The sequence below is a fragment of the Helicoverpa zea genome, chromosome 5 (assembly GCF_022581195.2).
Source record: "Helicoverpa zea isolate HzStark_Cry1AcR chromosome 5, ilHelZeax1.1, whole genome shotgun sequence".
In the NCBI taxonomy this organism is placed as follows: domain Eukaryota; kingdom Metazoa; phylum Arthropoda; class Insecta; order Lepidoptera; family Noctuidae; genus Helicoverpa; species Helicoverpa zea.
The window spans coordinates 28,821-47,043 of NC_061456.1; the positions used below are offsets into that span (position 1 = coordinate 28,821).

General features: G+C 43.2%; 2 protein-coding genes across 4 annotated transcripts; one reads left to right on the forward strand and one right to left on the reverse strand.

Annotated features, from left to right (window-relative positions):
• Positions 1-444: 444 nt before the first annotated feature.
• LOC124630281 (palmitoyltransferase ZDHHC18-like) lies at positions 445-10,607 on the reverse strand. 3 transcript variants are annotated; one of them, XM_047164098.1, is made up of 4 exons: positions 10,518-10,607; positions 2,098-2,899; positions 1,245-1,366; positions 445-1,169 (listed from the first exon to the last, which is right to left on the reverse strand). In XM_047164098.1, exons 2-4 carry the CDS (start codon positions 2,833-2,835, stop codon positions 710-712), a joined length of 1,320 nt encoding a protein of 439 aa, XP_047020054.1. In that variant the 5' UTR covers positions 2,836-2,899; positions 10,518-10,607; the 3' UTR covers positions 445-709. The 3 variants fall into 3 exon arrangements, with proteins under 3 accessions (XP_047020054.1, XP_047020051.1, XP_047020052.1); XM_047164095.1 differs by lacking the exon at positions 10,518-10,607 and adding an exon at positions 8,132-8,450 and having other exon boundaries at positions 2,098-2,896; XM_047164096.1 differs by lacking the exon at positions 10,518-10,607 and adding an exon at positions 8,132-8,449.
• A 269-nt stretch (positions 10,608-10,876) lies between these two features.
• LOC124630282 (solute carrier family 35 member E1 homolog) lies at positions 10,877-16,998 on the forward strand. Its single transcript, XM_047164099.1, has 2 exons — positions 10,877-11,204; positions 16,023-16,998. The coding sequence occupies exons 1-2, from the start codon at positions 10,880-10,882 to the stop codon at positions 16,637-16,639; spliced, it is 942 nt and encodes a 313-aa protein (XP_047020055.1). The 5' UTR covers positions 10,877-10,879; the 3' UTR covers positions 16,640-16,998.
• Positions 16,999-18,223: the final 1,225 nt, after the last annotated feature.

An 18,223-nucleotide genomic window follows, 5' to 3' on the forward strand; every position in this document is an offset into this window, starting at 1 on the left:
TCGATTTCTATTCGATTTTGACATTATTAACTTAGGAGAATCGGGCCCCTGAACTTCAGGTGTCTAGATGACCGAAGTCTGGTAGACCAACACAACGTGCAGTCGCTCAGAATATTTACAGATGGCAGCAAGCTCCAGGGTAAAGTCGGTGCTGCGCTGTCCATGTGGGACGACCAGACCGAACTGCGGAGCCGAAAACTGAGCTTGTCAGCGTACTGCACAGTCTACCAGGCTGAACTCCTGGCCATATGCAGGGCCACTAGTGAGGCCCTGACCGGCGGAACGGAGAGGTGCGGCATATACAGCGGCTCTTGTGTATTGTGCATCAAATTTTAAATCTTAATGCGTTGGAATAGAGTTCATTTTCGTAAATATTTTGATAGCTAACAGTCCTGTTTGGGTATTAAGTTTATAAGCATCCTTGCACAAAATAAAAGTCACGGAAACTCTACAATACAAGCTATTTATTATAATTATTTTATTTATTTATATATTTATATACACAACGATCCCGGTAACGCCGAACGAACCGGGGCCGAACAGGCCGATACAGTCGGGCGGACCGGGCCAGGCGGGCGCGGCGCCGTCCGGGCTGAGGGCGCGGGCCGCGCGGCGGGCCCCGGCCGGGCCCCGGGCGCCGTGCGGGCCCCGGGCGCCGGGCGGGCCGCGGGCCCCGGCGCCGACCGCGCCGCGCCGCCCGCAGCGCGCGTCAGAGCGCCGCCAGCGCGCGCGCGGGCGCCGCGTGCACGGGCACCGCGTGCAGGGGCCCGGGCGCCGCGTGCACGGGCACCGCGTGCAGGGGCCCGGGCGCCAGGTGCGGCGGCGGCTCGGGCTCGTCCAGGTCGAGCGCGGCGTCGATCATGGTGGTGTCGTGCAGCAGGCGCAGGCGCGAGGCGCTGAGGCCGGCGGGCGCGGGCGCGGGCGGCGCGCTGAGCGCGAAGGGCGCGGGCGAGCGCGGGCGGCGGCGCGGCTCGGGCGTGGCCTGCAGCGGCACGGGGTCCAGGTCCAGCGAGCGGTTCATGTAGCCGCCCTCGAACAGGTTGGTGTAGCTGCCCGCGAGCGGCGCGGGCGGGGCGGCGGGCGCGGGCGGCGCGGCGGCGGGCGCGGACAGCGCGCGCACGAAGCTCGGCGGCAACTCGTCCTTCACGTCGACGGTGAAGACGCCGCGCCTGCAAGCAGAGGACAGTGAGCGGCGAGGCGGGCGGGGCGGGGCGGGGCGGGGCGGGGCGCGGGGCGACACGTACCGGTCGATGAGGCTGGGCGCGAGCGGGCCGCACAGCACGTGCCAGCAGTTGGCGCAGGCGTTGCCGCGCGAGTACGGGTTCGGATTAGACACGCCACGGCGTGTGGAAAAAGAACCCTTGATCTGAAACACACGAATAACATATAGGTACATTTTCATATGCTCCTGCTCCATCTGCGTCTTAACGCGTAAAATTTTGGCGTTACACAGATGTGGCCAACTTTTTAATGGCATTTTATACAAATGTCATTATTAATAGCATTAAGCGTTAAGCGATAACTCGAGTGTCGGTTTAATTGTAGCCAACGCGCGTTTTTAATGCCCTAAGTAACGTGTAGTTGGCCATTGACATTAACGTTAACGCTAACGCAGATGGAGCAGTAGCAATAACCTAAATAAATATACATTATTTTACGCCCGCGGTTTCACCTGCGTCCCGGGAGAACTACCTCCCGCTTATGTATAAAAAGAAGCCTATACATTATTTTGATATAAGTAAAGTATCCGCTAGTATACATATAAGACTATGGTTTGGGATAGGATATTTTTATTATTGAAGTGTTAATGTATATTTTTACAAAGCTAGAGATTATAAATTCATTATTATTTTAATCACATTTTTAAATAAAAATTCCAAGTAAAATCGAATGCCAAATTAAGACATCCAAAAAAAACATCGTGCAAGCACGTCGAACAAAAAGAAAAATAATTAAATTAAAACCTATTTTCTTTACATACATATACCTACCTACCCACTATTGATAAGTTTTAATTGGTAGTTTTGGCTTGAAAGAGTAAAAAGTAGGTAGATAAATACAATAATGTAGGATGTAGTAATGTTTGAAATGACTCACGTCCTCGTTGGTGGTCTGGTCGGTGGAGGCGAGGTAGGTGTGGAAGCCGGCCAGCCCCAGCACCGACCACACGGACAGGAAGCACACGGCCGCCACCACGGCCGAGGCGGGCGTGGCGCGTAGTGCCGCCGCCAGCCCCGCGCCGCGCGCCAGCAGCGCCACGTGCGTCACCGCGCACGCGAACACGAACACCGCCAGGAACGACAGCGACACCACGAACGTGTAGAAGTAGCGGTAGTTGCGCTTGCCCACGCAGTTGCCCACCCACGGGCAGTGGTGGTCGAAGCGGTCCACGCAGTTGTCGCACAGCGAGCAGTGCGAGGCGCGCGGCGGCCGGAACATCTTGCACGTGAAGCAGTACTTGAGCTTGACGGGGCGGCCGCGCACCAGCACCTCGCGCGCGCGCGGCGGCGGCCGGCCCGCCTCCGCCGCCTCCAGCGCCGCCGCCTCGGCCGGCGCGGCGCGCGGGATGATGCCGGGGTCCGACAGCGCCGTGCGCAGCAGCGCCGCCAGCGTCAGCGCGCACAGCGCCGCGCCCGCCGCCGGCACCGCGGCCGACACGCGCGCCGCCAGGAACGGGCAGTCGAAGGCGAAGTGCAGCGCGCACGTGCCGCAGATGAGCGCCAGCGTGAGCGCGAACACGCCGGGGTGCGGCGCCGTCATCAGGCGCCCGTCGCACCAGAACCGGTTGCGGCCCGCGAACACCTCCCACTTGCGCGTCACGCGGCGCGAGGCCATCGCCGCATCACCGCGCCGCCCGCCGCCGCCCGCTCGACGCTCTCTGCTCGCGCACTGCTGCCTGCTGACAGAACTTCATCATCACTATGTAGTTTGAGTAGTACGAAGTCGCTTCCCGCTGTCTGTGCATATCCTAATGCAGATTGCAAGCAATACCTGCTAGACTATCCAGTAACGTACTGCCAATATTTCTCAAACATTTCCGTTATGTATGGCCATATATGGAGCTATACCGAAAATTTGTGTGGGCTGTTCAACAGCCTGCATCAGCATATTTTTGTATTAGCCAGGCAATTATTTCACATACGTATTTTCCATCCATCCTCCGAGCCTTTTCCCAATCATGTTGGGATAGTGCTTTACAAGAAGCGACTGCCTATCTGACCTTCTCATCCCAGTTACCCGGGCACATACGTATTTTTAATAAAATACATACGTATTTTATTGATGTATAATTAATAGTTTTTCTCTTCTTAACTATACATGTATAAACTTCCTCTTGAACCAATCTATACGTAATAAGACCTGCATCAAAATTCGTTGCTTATTTTTAAAGAGTAAAGCAAACATATGGACACAGACAGACAGACAGACAGACAGACAGACAGACAGCAGGAAGCAAGTTTGTTTTATAATAAAACGTCTACGGCTGGTTACAGCCACCGCTGCTGTTCTCATATAAAAAGATCAGCCAGCTGCGCAGGACATCTTTTAGTGCCCAAGCATTTGCGCAGACACAAGTGCACTCACTAATCCTTCACTCTCATAGCCCTTATTAAAGTGCTCTCTGATGCACGGGTGAATCAGTCAACAACTTCCAGACTAGGTACGGGCTGCTTTGTGAAAGTTTATAAAATCCACAAAGCGATTTCGGGAATCGAACCCGAGACCTCAGCCATAGCAGTCACGCTTTCGACCACTAGTGACTAGCTAGACCAACGAGACAATGTACAGTTGTAATTCACTGGGGAGTTTGTTTCACCTTTTTTTTTCATCCCAGCAGAAACACATAGGAAATGGCGAAGGGTAGACGTTTTGTAAAAGGCTGTCTTTTGTAAAGTTGACCTTGAAAAAATGCTGACTTTCAGCCTATTCTGAACAAAGTACTTTTTATCTTTTTCTTATCTTGTTTAGTTATGAGTCATAATATTAAGTTTTGTTTTATAAAATGACAAGCAAACAACTTGATGAAAATCAACCACGGGAACAAGCGGGCTTCAGACGGAAATTTTCTACATTGGATCATATACACACAGTCAAACAAATAATAGAAAAATATAAAGAATACAACAAAACTCTGTATGTGGCCTTTATAGACTATTCCAAAGCATTCGACAGCATAAGCCATACATCTATCTGGGAAAGCCTAAAAAACCAAGGGATATCTTCAAGTTACATTACAACCATCAAAAACATATACTCGGATAACGAAGCAAGGATTCAACTAGACACCTTGGGCAGAAAATTTAAGATCGAGAAGGGAGTTAGACAGGGAGACCCACTCTCACCGAAATTGTTTTCGGCGGTACTAGAGAACATATTCCGCAAACTGGACTGGAAACGATTTGGCCTAAATATAAATGGTGAAAAACTAAACCATCTACGATTTGCGGATGATATAGTCTTGCTCGAGGAAAACGCAGCACACCTAGAAGAAATGATAAAGACACTAAATGAGGAAAGCATGAAAGTAGGTCTATCTATGAACAAAGAAAAAACGAAAGTACTCACTAACAGCAATCCAATAGCCATTACAATTGAAAACCAGGCACTAGAATATGTGGACGAATATTGCTACCTAGGACAGATAATCTCCCACAAAGACCAAAGCGCCAAAGAAATTAACAGAAGAATCTTAAATGGATGGAAAAAGTACTGGTCACTTAAGGAAGTTCTCAAATCTAAAGAGCTAAGTATGTCCACAAAAAGAAAGGTCTTTAACACATGTGTGCTTCCAGTGATAACCTATGGGTGCGAAACCTGGTCACTCACAAAACACCACAGGGAAAAGCTTGAACGCTGTCAAAGAGCCATGGAAAGGAGTATGACCGGCATAAGGAAACAAGACAGAGTAAGAAGCAGCACGATACGACAAAAAACCAAAATAGTGGATATACTAACACGCATCGACCAACAGAAGTGGAGGTGGACTGGCCACATGATGAGAGACCCGCAAAACAAATGGAGTACAGTTGTCTCCGATTGGTACCCCAGAGATGGCAAACGCAACAGAGGACGTCAACAAATGCGATGGGAAGACGACTTGAGACTCACGGCAGGAAATAAGTGGCGAAGAGTGGCAAGGGACAGAACCCAATGGAAGAAGTTAGAGGAGGCCTATGCCAAAAGGCACACTGAACTACGAGACATATTGTAGTGTAAATAATATTTTATGTATGTTTTTGTAACTATGTTTTGGTTCAGAATAAAAGGCTTATTATTATTATATATTATTATATATATAAAAAATGACTTAATTTTCTACAATTCAAACAAAGTCCCCAGGATGCAGGTAAAACCATGGAGAAACAGCTAGTCAATAGGCATGATGACAAATTTTTAAATTCCTTTGTATGATGTAGGTATACGTCTATTTTAGACGGAAAATCATTAATTTTAAAAAAATGCGAAGTTTTTTTGTCAAATAATTGCATTTTTCTCTGTCCACTTTGAATCCGGCGCGAAAACGCTTGTTAGTGTCATGCCGTCACTTGTGACGTCACGCCTTGGGTTGACAAGATGCAAGTAAACAACGCTCGTTCAATAATTAAGTTTTTTTGTATTATTAAATATGAATTCGAAAGTGAATAAGTGGTGTGGGGTCCCCCAGTGTAAGAACACATCCATAACAACTCATTTTAAGTTATTTGTGTACGTTTCTCTGGTTTCTCACATTAAAAAATACGAAAAAAGTGGCTTAAACTTGCAAGGCGAGATTCAAAACCAATATTGCCCAGTATTTTTTACCCACACCATTATTTTTGTGAAGATCACTTTGATGTAAGTTTTTACATAGTTTTCTAGATTCTAGTATAATATAGGTTTTGTACGAGGTCTAAATGGTAAAAAACCGGCCAAGTGCGACTCGGACTTACCCACGAAGGGTTCCGTACCATAAAAAAAAATCACGTTTGTTGTATGGGAGCCACCCAAATTATTTATTTTATTCAAATTTTCAGTATTTGTTGTTATAACGGCAACAGAAATATATCATCTGTGAAAAATCCAACATGGACGGACGGACGGACGGACGGATGGACGGACGGATGGACGGACGGACAGAGGAGCGAAAACAATAGGGTCCCGTTTTACCTTTTGGGTACGGAACCCTAAAAAGGTGCACAACTGTCTGTTACTTTTAGTTTACACATAGACATAATACATCTTTTTTGCATCCTAAAGATATCTTTATTTGATGCCAAAAACTCTCCTAGCATATATCGATTCTAGGCAAATTAGCGTTGTTTGCCTAATCAATCCTTGCTTCATGATTCGTGTTATTTTATATATTGGATTTTAATAACATTTACATTCAAATAGTACTCGTTATAAACAATTAATTAATGAAAACACAGAGATTCGCAGAGGAAGTTTACAATACGAAATGTGACGTTTGTGCGAGTTTTTAATGCGTCGACCAAAAGGTGACGTCACGCGCTCTGATTGGTGTTCAAGATATCATGGCGGATTGCCTTATTTCGTAGTTTTATTTTATAAAAATAAATATTAATCACATTATTAAAAAAGAAAACAATGCGCGTTTTATATTCCAAGCTTCAACTTTAATTTAATAAGTATAATATTTTAATGATTTTTAATTACTGTCATCATGCCTATTATATAAATGTGGATTACTTTTTGAATGATCAAAACTGGCTATTTCATTCAAGAAACATCACAATAACAATTCTGCTGAATATAATATGTACTATCAACCAATGACATGTAAAATAGTACAGAAAAAATAAATTAGCCTGAGCAGAGGCAGATTGTGAGCACCCAACAAATTAAAGATTTAGCAGTTTACAGGGTTTATTTAGTGAAGGCCATAACCAATTTGCATTTATCTGTGTTGTGTTTCAACAAAAGGTTTATCCATTTGAGGTGACTCAACAGAAGATAAACAATGGCTATCAGAAACAGAATTAACAATCAGTAGCTAGTTATCAACATACACTCTATTGTCAAGGTCTATTCATATCAATACTAACATCCTAATGTACAATACAACACTGCAATTACAATTTAAACACGTTCTGAATATGACTTCTAAGCCCACCACATATGCTGACAACCACTCCACTTGACACAACCTCAAGTATTATACACTTGACGTGCCATTTTATTTACTTTGTGCCATGGATAACAAATTGGCTAGCAGAGGTGTCATAGCAGAAACTCTCCTAAGAAAGTAGCACACGTTACTGTCTTCACCCTTGCACTTCTTTGGATGCAATAATTTTTATAACGCCAAAAATTGTTGACAGATGTCACAAAGAACCCGAACGTTCCCTTGTAACAGATTTTTTTGGTCATGCCCACCATATGTATGTGACCTAGAAGATGCCTGACCTACCTGCATTATGGCACCTATACTCATCTTTCCTTACTGCATGGTTTAGTCACATTTACTTACACAAGGCAGTAGTGGATATTGTAACTGGCGGCGTGAACTTCAATATTACTCACACTAGATGTTTCACCCGTGTCCTGTGGAAACTGCTTACAGTGTCCAGGGATTGTTTGACTGCCAACATTTCTGCAGTTTCCAAGCTAAGGGCTTGAATGGCTTAGATTTGAATTAACAAACAACAAAATGATATAGACAATCATTGACACGATTATAATTCACTAAAATCCATCAGCAGTTTCACTCACTTGCTTTGCTGAGAGAACTACAAACTTTCACGACTACAGATAAAGAGTGGCCTATATGTTATTCTGATGTATAAGCTGCATATATCACTATCAAGGTTCATCAACCCAAAATACGAATCAATATTGTGAATGGTGAGCTAATAATTTCTTCAAGTTTGAAAGCAACAAGTTAGACTTGATAACTGAACACAACAAATAGAATAAATTGGATTCTTAAAAATGAATATTTCATCCACAAATGATGCTGCTGCCAGTAGGGGCAGTAGGTGTGTCCTGATTTTGCAACTCCTACAAGCTGTTTAGATAGGTTTTCTTTTTTGTATTTGTTTACTACTTTTAAAAATTCGCAATTGAGTTTTGAAAAGCACATTAGTTGTAATAAGTGAACAGTCACCACACACACTTGCATTCCACGTACCTCAATTACAATTCTAGAAGATATCCAGGAGATGACAGTCTGTCCATAATATGGTCCATAAATGAGTGTTAAGTTTTCAACTTAACTAAAACGTTTGATTACTATCAAAACGGAAATAATATGCGCACAGCTAAAATAAAAATATTATTTGACGTTATGCGAGATTAACCCTTGCTACTTAATGGAAATAAATTGAATAAATTAATAGTTTTTGGGAAAAATAAAAACTTTCTTGTTTTCTACATGACAGATGTAGAGTGCCACAGACAAATTAATTCATCTTGATCTACTCAATCCATTCCACAGACTATGTTTAGATTAGGGTATGGCATTTGCCGACTAACCAAAAAGAGGGGGACGCAGGGGGGGGGACAGTTTCCTTGACTGAGCGTTGTCGAAAAGAAAGTGAACATGCCATATTGCTAACTATTTCACGATAGATGTCCACGGTTTATTACATAAATCATAGTACATCTTCTTCTTCTTCTCTTTATAAATAAAAATCAATTGCCTTTCGTTAGTCTGACTAACACTCGAGAATGGCTGGACAGATTTGGCTTATTTTGGTTTTAAAATGTTTATAGAGGTCTAGGGAAGGTTTAAACGATACGAAGTGTGTTGGGTCAGCTTGTATTAAGGAAGATCGAACTCGTCACGAACTAAAATGAGTTATTATCTTTATACTTTTTTAAAATTCTTTTCCTAGCTCATGACTAGATGGCGCTGACCATAGGTACCTGAATGCAAGGAACGGAACGTCATATCTTATCAACACCGTCATAAAATGTTCACGGAAACGTTTTTGTTATAAACAATTAAAAAGTATAAAATAGGGAATAAAACTAGATCTATTATAATATGATTATCTATATATGTTTTATAAGGCACTGTGGTAAATAAAGAGGTCAGTGTTTATAAGGAGATTACCAAGATACGGTATTATACCCATCGATATACAGGGTTACTGGTAAGTAGACCGCATCCTTTCAGGAGGTGATAGTACTGGTCAATACGGACAAATTTGACCCTGGGATATACTGGGCAAAAGTTAACCCGTTTCAAGATAATCGAATTTTAAGATCGATTCTTTACAAGTCGTCTAGGTACACGTATACATTTTTATTACTAGTTAAAAGTCTCGTTTTTGCGAGTTTTTGTGTATTTTGTGGCTTTTTGGATAGCTAGACAAATGTAGATGTTTTTTAAGTATTCTGCACAAAAAAATGAAGAGTAATATTTTTGAGAAAATATCTACTAAAAAAGTAATTGCTGTTCGCTATAATTTCCTCTGTGATTTGTACAGTTTTATGGTTTGTTATTATGAAATGATTCATCTTCTATCCAAAAACACACAAAAGTCCACAAAAACGAGACTTTTGACTAATAATGAAAATTTATACGTGTACCTAGACGACCGATCTTGAAATTCGATTATCTTGAAACGGGTTAACTTTTGCCCAGTGTATCCCAGGGTCAAATTTGTCCGTATTGACCTATACTATCACCTCCTGAAAGGATGCGGTCTACTTACCAGTAACCCTGTATATGTACTACGTACTAGATAGAACGTTCCGAACAAAAAGCTTACCACACTGAAATGCACTGCAGACTATGCATTGCCCAAAATGGCAAATCAGAGCGATTTTGACACCTGCGTCAGATGGATGTCTATGAAACGACAATTATAAAATAGAAAATACATATCAAGGTATAAACTTACACATATAAACTATTCGAGAGTCAAGTTAGTACAATTACACGCTGTTCATGCTATTACAACGCTTGTATATCATACTTTTCATTTATAATAATTCAATTTTACAAATATGTATTAATTTGTTCCCGCCCGCCATCTTAAATTATGGATTAAGAAAATCGTGCAGAAACAGATGTGTGATAAAACTGGCAGTAGGTAAAATATCAATGAAAACAGACTTCACTTTGTCATGGTATGTTCTTACTTTCAAGAAAAAATAATTAAATTCGCGAAAATTTGTGATAGGTCTATGTGATAGGATCTTAAGAAAAAAAAACATCGTAATTAATATTAAAAAACCCTATAAATAAGTTCCTGGTTTTAATATATTACATGATTTTGCATTCACTTAGATATAAATAAACTTTTTGATATATTACATGATTTTGAATTCACTTAGATATAAACTTTTTGAGTAATGAAAAATGTAGGCAAAATACGAGCGAAAATATTATGTCACTTCTGCAATTAACATCAATGAGGAAGACTACAGGTCACAATACGTCAACAAGATGTCAACAGACGACATAAGCAGGTAAATTATTTGTATGGATCATTGACATAAATTCTAAGCTCGATGGTATGGATGTTCTTGTCTATCGCTAGAATATAATATGTCAATGGTATTACCTGTGGCTTTGTCGGTGACAATCGGTGATGGTAACGATGATGTGTCAAGAAGTTAGTGTCAGACAACTGTCAGTGAGAAGTATCGTCGAGTTGTCAAAATGTATCTGCTGCTGTGCTGGTGATGCGAGTTAAGTGATACTGTTATTACGGTTATGAATAGTTACGAACCGAAATGTTGCTGACTTATCAATAAACCGAATTCTTTAAAGTTCAGGCAAATGTTATTCCATTATTTATAAATAATTATCAGCCTTTCAATGTTATTTAAAAATAATGTTTTGAACACATCGAGATGGTCGAAGAGGATATGTAATCTCTGCGGAGAGCTAGGCAAGGCCGGGCAGCGGTAAGCGGTCGGGCAGATGGGCACGGAGGGGTCGCGGCGCGAGGCGCTGACGGTGGTGCTGCTGTGCGGCGCGTGGTACGCCGCCAGCTCGGCCAGCAACGTGGTGGGCAAGCTGGTGCTGACGGACTTCCCGTTCCCGGTGACGGTGACCATGGTGCAGCTGCTGAGCGTGGTGCTGCTGAGCGCGCCGGCGCTGGCCGCGTGCGGCGTACGGCGCCAGACGGACTTCCCGCGCCGCTACTACTGGCGCACGCTGGTGCCGCTCGCTTTCGCCAAGTTCCTCACCACCATATGCTCACAGGTGTCTATTTGGAAGGTGCCCATCTCCTACGCGCACACAGGTTAGCTCTAATCATTTTATTTATTTATGAGAGGCAGCTTACTGGCACAGCTGACAGTACATTACATGAAATCATCATATCAAATATCATCATCATCATCTCCCGAGCCGTTACCCAACTACGTTGGGGTTGGCTTCCAGTCTAACCGGATGCAGCTGTGTACCAGTGCTTTACAAGGAGCGACTGCTTATCTGACCTCCTTAACCCAGTTACCGGGGCAACGCACTCGCTTCGCTCGCGACTCCATGTTACGTGTGATGCTTTTATGTTCGTTTAATTGCTCAGGTATCCAACACCGAAAAAATTACGCGCTCTTCCGTCGAGGTTTCCTTTGATGTTTATTTTTTATCCCTCTGATTCAGAAAAAGCAGCAGCGCTTTCTTCGCTAGCTGCTTCTTATTCATTTGCATTTGCTTTTTTGTGTGGATATTGTACTTTTTGAGACCTTATTAATTTACAGTGGTTTTGTTTATTTTGTGTAGGTAATTAAACTAAAAAAAATTCGCGCCCGCTTCGCTCGCGGTACTGGCTACCGCTGCATGTCTTTCTATGCTAGCGGGTGCTTGGAACTTCTTTTATTTAAAAAAAATCGTGCTCGCTTGCCTCGCACCTGTACAAACCCAATCTATTTCTTTTTGCGTTTACTTTGTCCGTCTTCAAACTGAAAACTATTCACATAATACACAAAGTCAAGGGCGGCTAAATTGTTTTCTGGCCCATGTGGCAGATAGCCATGCTACGCCTGAGTATACTGAGTATGCCTCTAGCCATATAACCATTTGGTGCGCTACCATACGCTACGAGCCGTACCTAAGTGTATTTACGTCTTTTTACTGCTAAGGTTCTGCCGAAAAATGGTGAAACAAAAAGGGTTCCGAAGCCAAAAGAATTCGGGAACCGCTGGTCTAAGATATACTTAGAAAGTACATACAAACTTAGAAAAGTTGGGTTGGTAGTTGCCTGACCTGGAATCGAAACCCACACCCTCATACTTGAACGGTTGGTTTTTTACCCACTAGGACACAACCAAATCATACCAGACATTACTCCAATTATGAAGTACACTGATATAACAAATTATAAGAATTCGTTGAAAGTGATAGATATCAGTTTACAGCTATAATATCAAAGGAAGAAAAGATTTGTTCTCCTAGTTAAGATCAAAATTAAAAAGTAGTTTTGTAAATAATTTATATCTATATTAATCAATTAAGAGAAAAGATTGGTGAGTCTTAGGGGAGATTTGATTGTTTGTAGATATATCTGTGTGTTTGTTTGTTTGACAGAAGAATCGATTTAACCAATTTGAATAATTCTTTTACTGTTAGGAAGGTATACTTTCCATGCTGAATATGGACTATGTCCTTTCTGGGAACCAGAAGAAGTTTCCCCAGGGCGTGGGTTAGTTAAAAACAATGTGATAAAACCAAAAAGTAAAGTACCAGATCTGCATAAATCAATGCAATGCTGATCTAATCGCTCGCCATTTACCAGGAAAGCACGACATACATGAGCATACCAATCACCTACATTCTCAAAGTTTCAACACTACTGCTCACCATGTACCAGGACAGCATAAATACATGGAGTAAATCCCTTGGTATATGGGTGAAACCGCATAAACAGCTGTCATCATTATCTGCCTAGCCCACTCGAGTATGTAGAGAGTTACGTTTATCTTGGTAAACAAATTTCATTTAGAAAAGACGAATATGGAAGAAATAAACAGAAGAGTAGCTATCTCATGGAAAAAGTACTGGGCTCAAAAAAAGGTTCTGAAATCGAAATTACCCATTAAATTAAAAAGGATAATTTTAGACTCGACAATTTTACCTACGGCTGCCAAACATGGACCTACGACCAGAAAGCAAGACACAAAATCCAGACAACTCAGAGAGCAATGGAAAGAAGCTGCTTAAACTGAAAGCTGAGAGACAGAGTTAAAAATACAGAAATTCGAGAAATTACCAAAGTAAATGATGCTCTAAATTTCGCTAAAAGTTTAAAATGGAGGTGGGCTGGTCATGTTGCGAGATACACGGACAATCGTTGGACAATCAGCATCACAAACTGGAAAGGCCCACTAGGCAAGCGAGTAAGAGGGCGTCCATGTGGCCGGTGGCAGGATGAGATTGTGGCTACCGCAGGAAGAGACTGGATGTCAACGGCCAGAGACAGAAATAAGTCGAATTCTTTGGAGGAGGCTTTTACCCTAAGTGGGTCCACATTAATAATTAATAAATAATTAATATATAAATATCCCTGATTCAGATCATTTGGTCGTGTAAATTAATGTGGAATTAAATAAACCTGAATTATTGTTATTAATTATTACATAGATGAAACACATCCATAGGAAACTGCTTGCGCATACTTCAAACGTACGTCAAAGATTTTTTTAAATTTCAAATAGTAGGCACATACATACGTACATTTAGGTAGCTTGTTATAAAACCGGCCAAGTGCGAGTCGGACTCGCGCGCGAAGGGTTCCGTACCATTATTTATAAAAAACCGGCCAAGTGCGAGTCGGACTCGTGCACGAAGGGTTCCGTAAATTACAGTTAAATCAACCTATCTCAAAAACTATAAGAGATACTTTGATCAAACCAAAAATCGTTGAAAGAGTTAATTAGCATGCATCACCTCTATTTTTTTTAGAATTTTATACCCCGTAGTTATAAAAATAGAGGGGGGGGGACATACTTTTTACGACTTTGAGAGCTGATATCTCAAAAACCGTTCACTTTAAGAAAAATGTTTTTTAGAAAACTTTATATCATTTTAAAAGACCTTTCCATTGATACCCCACACGGGTATGTACATCGAAAAAAAAAATTTCATCCCTCAGTTACATGTATGGGGGGCCCCACCCCCAATTCTTTTTTTTACTATTTAGTGTCATATTTTTGTAGCGGTTCATACAACACATATTCCCATCAAATTTCATCACTGTAGTACTTATAGTTTCCGAGTAAATCGGCTGTGACAGACGGACAGACGGACAGACGGACAGACGGACATGACGAAACTATAAGGGTTCCGTTTTTGCCATTTTGGCTACGGAACCCTAAAAACGGACAAAAAAATCACGTTTGTTGTATGGCAGCCCCTCAAAATGTGTGTTCAATTCTAGTTTTCAGTATTTTCATCAGGATACTTTTCATCACGCTACAATCAATAGGAGCGTAGCAGTGAAGGGAAATGTTGGGAAAACGGGAGAAGTTTCTCCATTTTTAAGCTTCCGTTGCGTGTGCAGCCTTAATGGTTAAAGCTACATAGGAAATATGTATGGTGGAAATGTTTTCCTTAATGTTATGTAAAAAATATCCCATGACGGCATATGTATATCTTTTATGGTTGACTCACAGTAACGTGTAACTCTGGATAGCTTAGCAGTTCGGAGCTTTCTGATTATATTTGTCTACTTTTACCTACGTTTATAGGACTCGTAACTCACACTCATTAAAAAAAGTTAATATTGTTACCTATTCAATAAAAAAATAATCATATAAATCGGTAAAGAAACACCAGTTATGAAATAAGGTAATAAGCCATCGCGCGTGAATACTGAATCACGCTTGGATCATTTTTGAGTAACGGTCGCCGAGCTCATACATACAATATTTGGCTGTTGATGCGATTGATGCGAATAGACGTTCAGAGTGTTCAACCATGGTCGACAATAATTAACAGACCTTGCTTATCAGCGCGACTTTTAGGTTCTAAATAATTTATTTTTAACTATTTTTCGTTGTTATTTTAATATATATGTTAGTGTTAGTTATTTTGGTAGTGTATAAATATTCGCTCAAGTTACAATAATAGATTATTAATAGTTTGGTGAAGTAGTAGCAGGTACGCATAGATTTAGATAATTGGACAGGCTGGTGTTTATGATTTCTTCCTCTCTTTTCACAAATTCCGAATCTAACGTGGACGAAGTCGCTGGCAGAAGCTAGTAGGTAATAAAAGAAGAAACTATGTTGTCAGATTATCATCCGAATGTCTTGAGAGATTTTGACAACAATTTGTCCAAAAATCTGCATTTCTTGGGTCTCGGCTCGAAGGGTTCGGTGCAATGTTTTTTTACTTGGCAAAGGCTCACTAACCAGTAGATACAACACTATCTGTCATTTTCTTGATGAGGATGTGGGTTCGATGAGGGTGTGGGTTCGATTCCAGGGTCAGGCAAGTACCAATGCAACTTTTCTAAGTTTGTATGTACTTTCTAAGTATACTTAGACATCAATGGCTGATAAAAAGGTGAAGGAAAACATCTTGAGGAAACCTGGACTATAAAAAGTCTGAAATCACCAACCCGCATTGAGCAAGCGTGGTGATTAATGCTCAATCCTTCTCCGTGTGAGAGGAGGCCTGTGCCCAGCAGTGGGACGATAAAAAGGCTGTAACAGTAACAGTAACAGTATCTGTCATTTTCTTGGGAACCATTACTTTTTTTCCGTGATTTAATAATGAATCATATTGTCTGCAAATGATTTACGATTGTAATATGCATCAATATGAGTAGCAGACTACCCTATAGACCAAATGGCATACCAATGAAATTTCATTAGAATATGATTGGTCTTATGTTAGCAGCAGAATGACCGCTAAGGTTAAAACTGCTATTGAGATTCAATTGTCACATTATTAAGTTAGCAGAATCAAGCCCCTGTAGTTTCCAAGGTCGCTTCTGTCCCCTTTTATGTGCAATAGAATAATTTTATTGTGGATTTTGACCAATGTTTTGGTGTGTCTTCCGTTTCCAGAATCTTAATGAAGAGTTGTTATATAAATGTGCGGCGTGTGTCCTCAGTGAAAGCAACGACGCCGTTGTGGACGGCGGGGCTGGCGCGGCTGCTGTTCGGCGAGCGAGTGCCGCGCGGCGTGCCGCTGGCGCTGGTGCTGATCGCGCTGGGCGTGGGCGTGGCGTCGGCCACGGAGCTGCAGTTCGACGCGCTGGGGCTGGGCGCGGCGCTGGCGGCGGCGGCGCTGCTCAGCCTGCAGCACCTGTTCTCCAAGCGCGTGATGCGCGACACGGGCGTGCACCACCTGCGCCTGCTGCAGGTGCTGGGCCGCCTGGCGCTGCTGCTGTTCACGCCGCTGTGGGCGTGGGCGGACGGGCCGGCGCTGCTGGCGGGCGCGGCGCCGCGCGCGGGCTGGGCGGCGGGCGGCGCGCTGCTGGCGGCGGACGGGGTGCTGGCGTGGCTGCAGGCGGTGGCGGCGTTCAGCGTGCTGTCGCGCGTGACGCCGCTGGCGTACGCCGTGGCGTCGGCCGCCAAGCGCGCGGCCGTGGTGGGCGCGTCGCTGCTGCTGCTGCGCAACCCCGCGCCGCCGCTGAACCTGCTGGGCATGGCGCTGGCGGCGCTGGGGGTGCTGGCCTACAACCGCGCCAAGCTGCAAGCGCGCCGAGCGCCCACGCTGCCTGTCTGACTTTAGTTTGCTCATTTCAAATGAAAAACAATAAAACAACAAGGATATTTTTGTATTGAAGTGTCATTGATGCATAATGCAGGTTTTTTTTCTAATAATAGTGAAGACTGTTATTTCGTTTGTTCGTATAAAAACCTGGTTTAGTTAATATTTCCAAGAAGTACTTCTGTGGATAAAAGGAAAGGAACCTCACTAGTTTACAAGATAACATCGATCAATCTGAACTGGACCTTATATGTATTACCTACGTGGAAAAAACAGTATTGTTACTAGCATGTGGCTTAGTCGACTTGTTTTATGAGATTTATTAACAAATGTATATATTTTATTAATATGTATACAATATACAAAGACTTTTACTTCCTTTTGTTTTATAAATCCAACCATTTAGTGATAGCGTATCCTCGGGAAACATGAACCGGTGCGGTGTGTGGTCGACTTTTGGCAGTGATCGCGCGATGGCGCGATGCGTTTTTCATCTCACGATCTCACTTGCGAGGTTCCGAGGTCCAAATAGTACACTCTGATGAAATCTGTGTGTTTAAACTAATCACATCGCGATCGCTCCCAATTAGGACGACGCCTTAAGGTCATGGCACACATGAACGGCACGGCGGCGGCATGGCACCATTTCACACGGAGCGACAAACCAGCGATAACTTGTCATATGAATTTGACCCTTAAATCCTTTAGGCCTCTGCCTCGAATTTTGCGGGCAGCGGGGCGGCGGCGGCGGCGGCGCGGGAGCGGCAGGATCTTACGCGTATAATCAAATGGACCGGCCCTCGAATACAGCGGCGCGGCGGCGGGCAACGAGCGGTGCGCTCCAGTCAAGCGGTGACCGCCCGCGTTGGGCGTCTGCATTGTAGGCATAGTGTTATACATTTTTTTTGTGACGTATCAAAATGTCTTCGGACGTGCAAGAGCTAATTATTTTGGCCATCTTTGAGAGGACACCCATATGGAACAGCAAACACAACAGAACACAACACGACACTGCTATATTGCCGCGCGATCTGCCCGCTAGTTTCGAGAACAGGTATGCGTTGCCCGCCCCGCTCCCGCGCCGCCGCCGCCGCCGCCCCGCTGCCCGCAAAATTCGAGGCAGAGGCCTTATTCTGCCTTATATAAAACATTGTATGAAGTCAATGTAAAAAGCCTACGGTGGGAAAACAGTGAGCTTGCACCTACTTAACAAGCGGCGCCGTGCGACTGCGTCCTAAGTGAGTAAGTCTGGGGCTTAATTCTGCTAATTTCATGTGTCAATTGGATATCAATGGAATCTTAAAGCAGTTTTAACTTAAGCAGGCATTCGGCTATTAATATAAGACCAATCGTATTCCAATGCCATTCCATTGGTTTGCCATTGGTCAACCATTGGGCTATAGGCCCAGCAGCCATCGCTGGAAGCGCGGCGGAGTGCATTTGAAGACAACATTTTATATAAACCTTAACTACCTTACCTTGACATACTGCATTCGACTGCGATCCAATCTCGACTCGATTACGATTGAAGCGTATGTGGCATTCCCCTATTTTTTCTTTGAAATAAACGTTTTTATCCTTTATCCGTGTTTTCAAATA

Bases quoted from the DNA above. Each gene is read 5' to 3' on its own strand.
- LOC124630281 (XM_047164098.1), bottom strand. From the start codon at position 2,835: ATGGCCTCGCGCCGCGTGACGCGCAAGTGGGAGGTGTTCGCGGGCCGC. The intron at 1,367-2,097 runs GTGAGTCATTTC...CGTGTGTTTCAG, and splicing joins ACCAGACCACCAACGAGGAC to ATCAAGGGTTCTTTTTCCAC. The intron at 1,170-1,244 runs GTACGTGTCGCC...CTCTGCTTGCAG, and splicing joins GCGCCCAGCCTCATCGACCG to GCGCGGCGTCTTCACCGTCG.
- LOC124630282 (XM_047164099.1), top strand. From the start codon at position 10,880: ATGGGCACGGAGGGGTCGCGGCGCGAGGCGCTGACGGTGGTGCTGCTG. The intron at 11,205-16,022 runs GTTAGCTCTAAT...GTGTGTCCTCAG, and splicing joins CATCTCCTACGCGCACACAG to TGAAAGCAACGACGCCGTTG.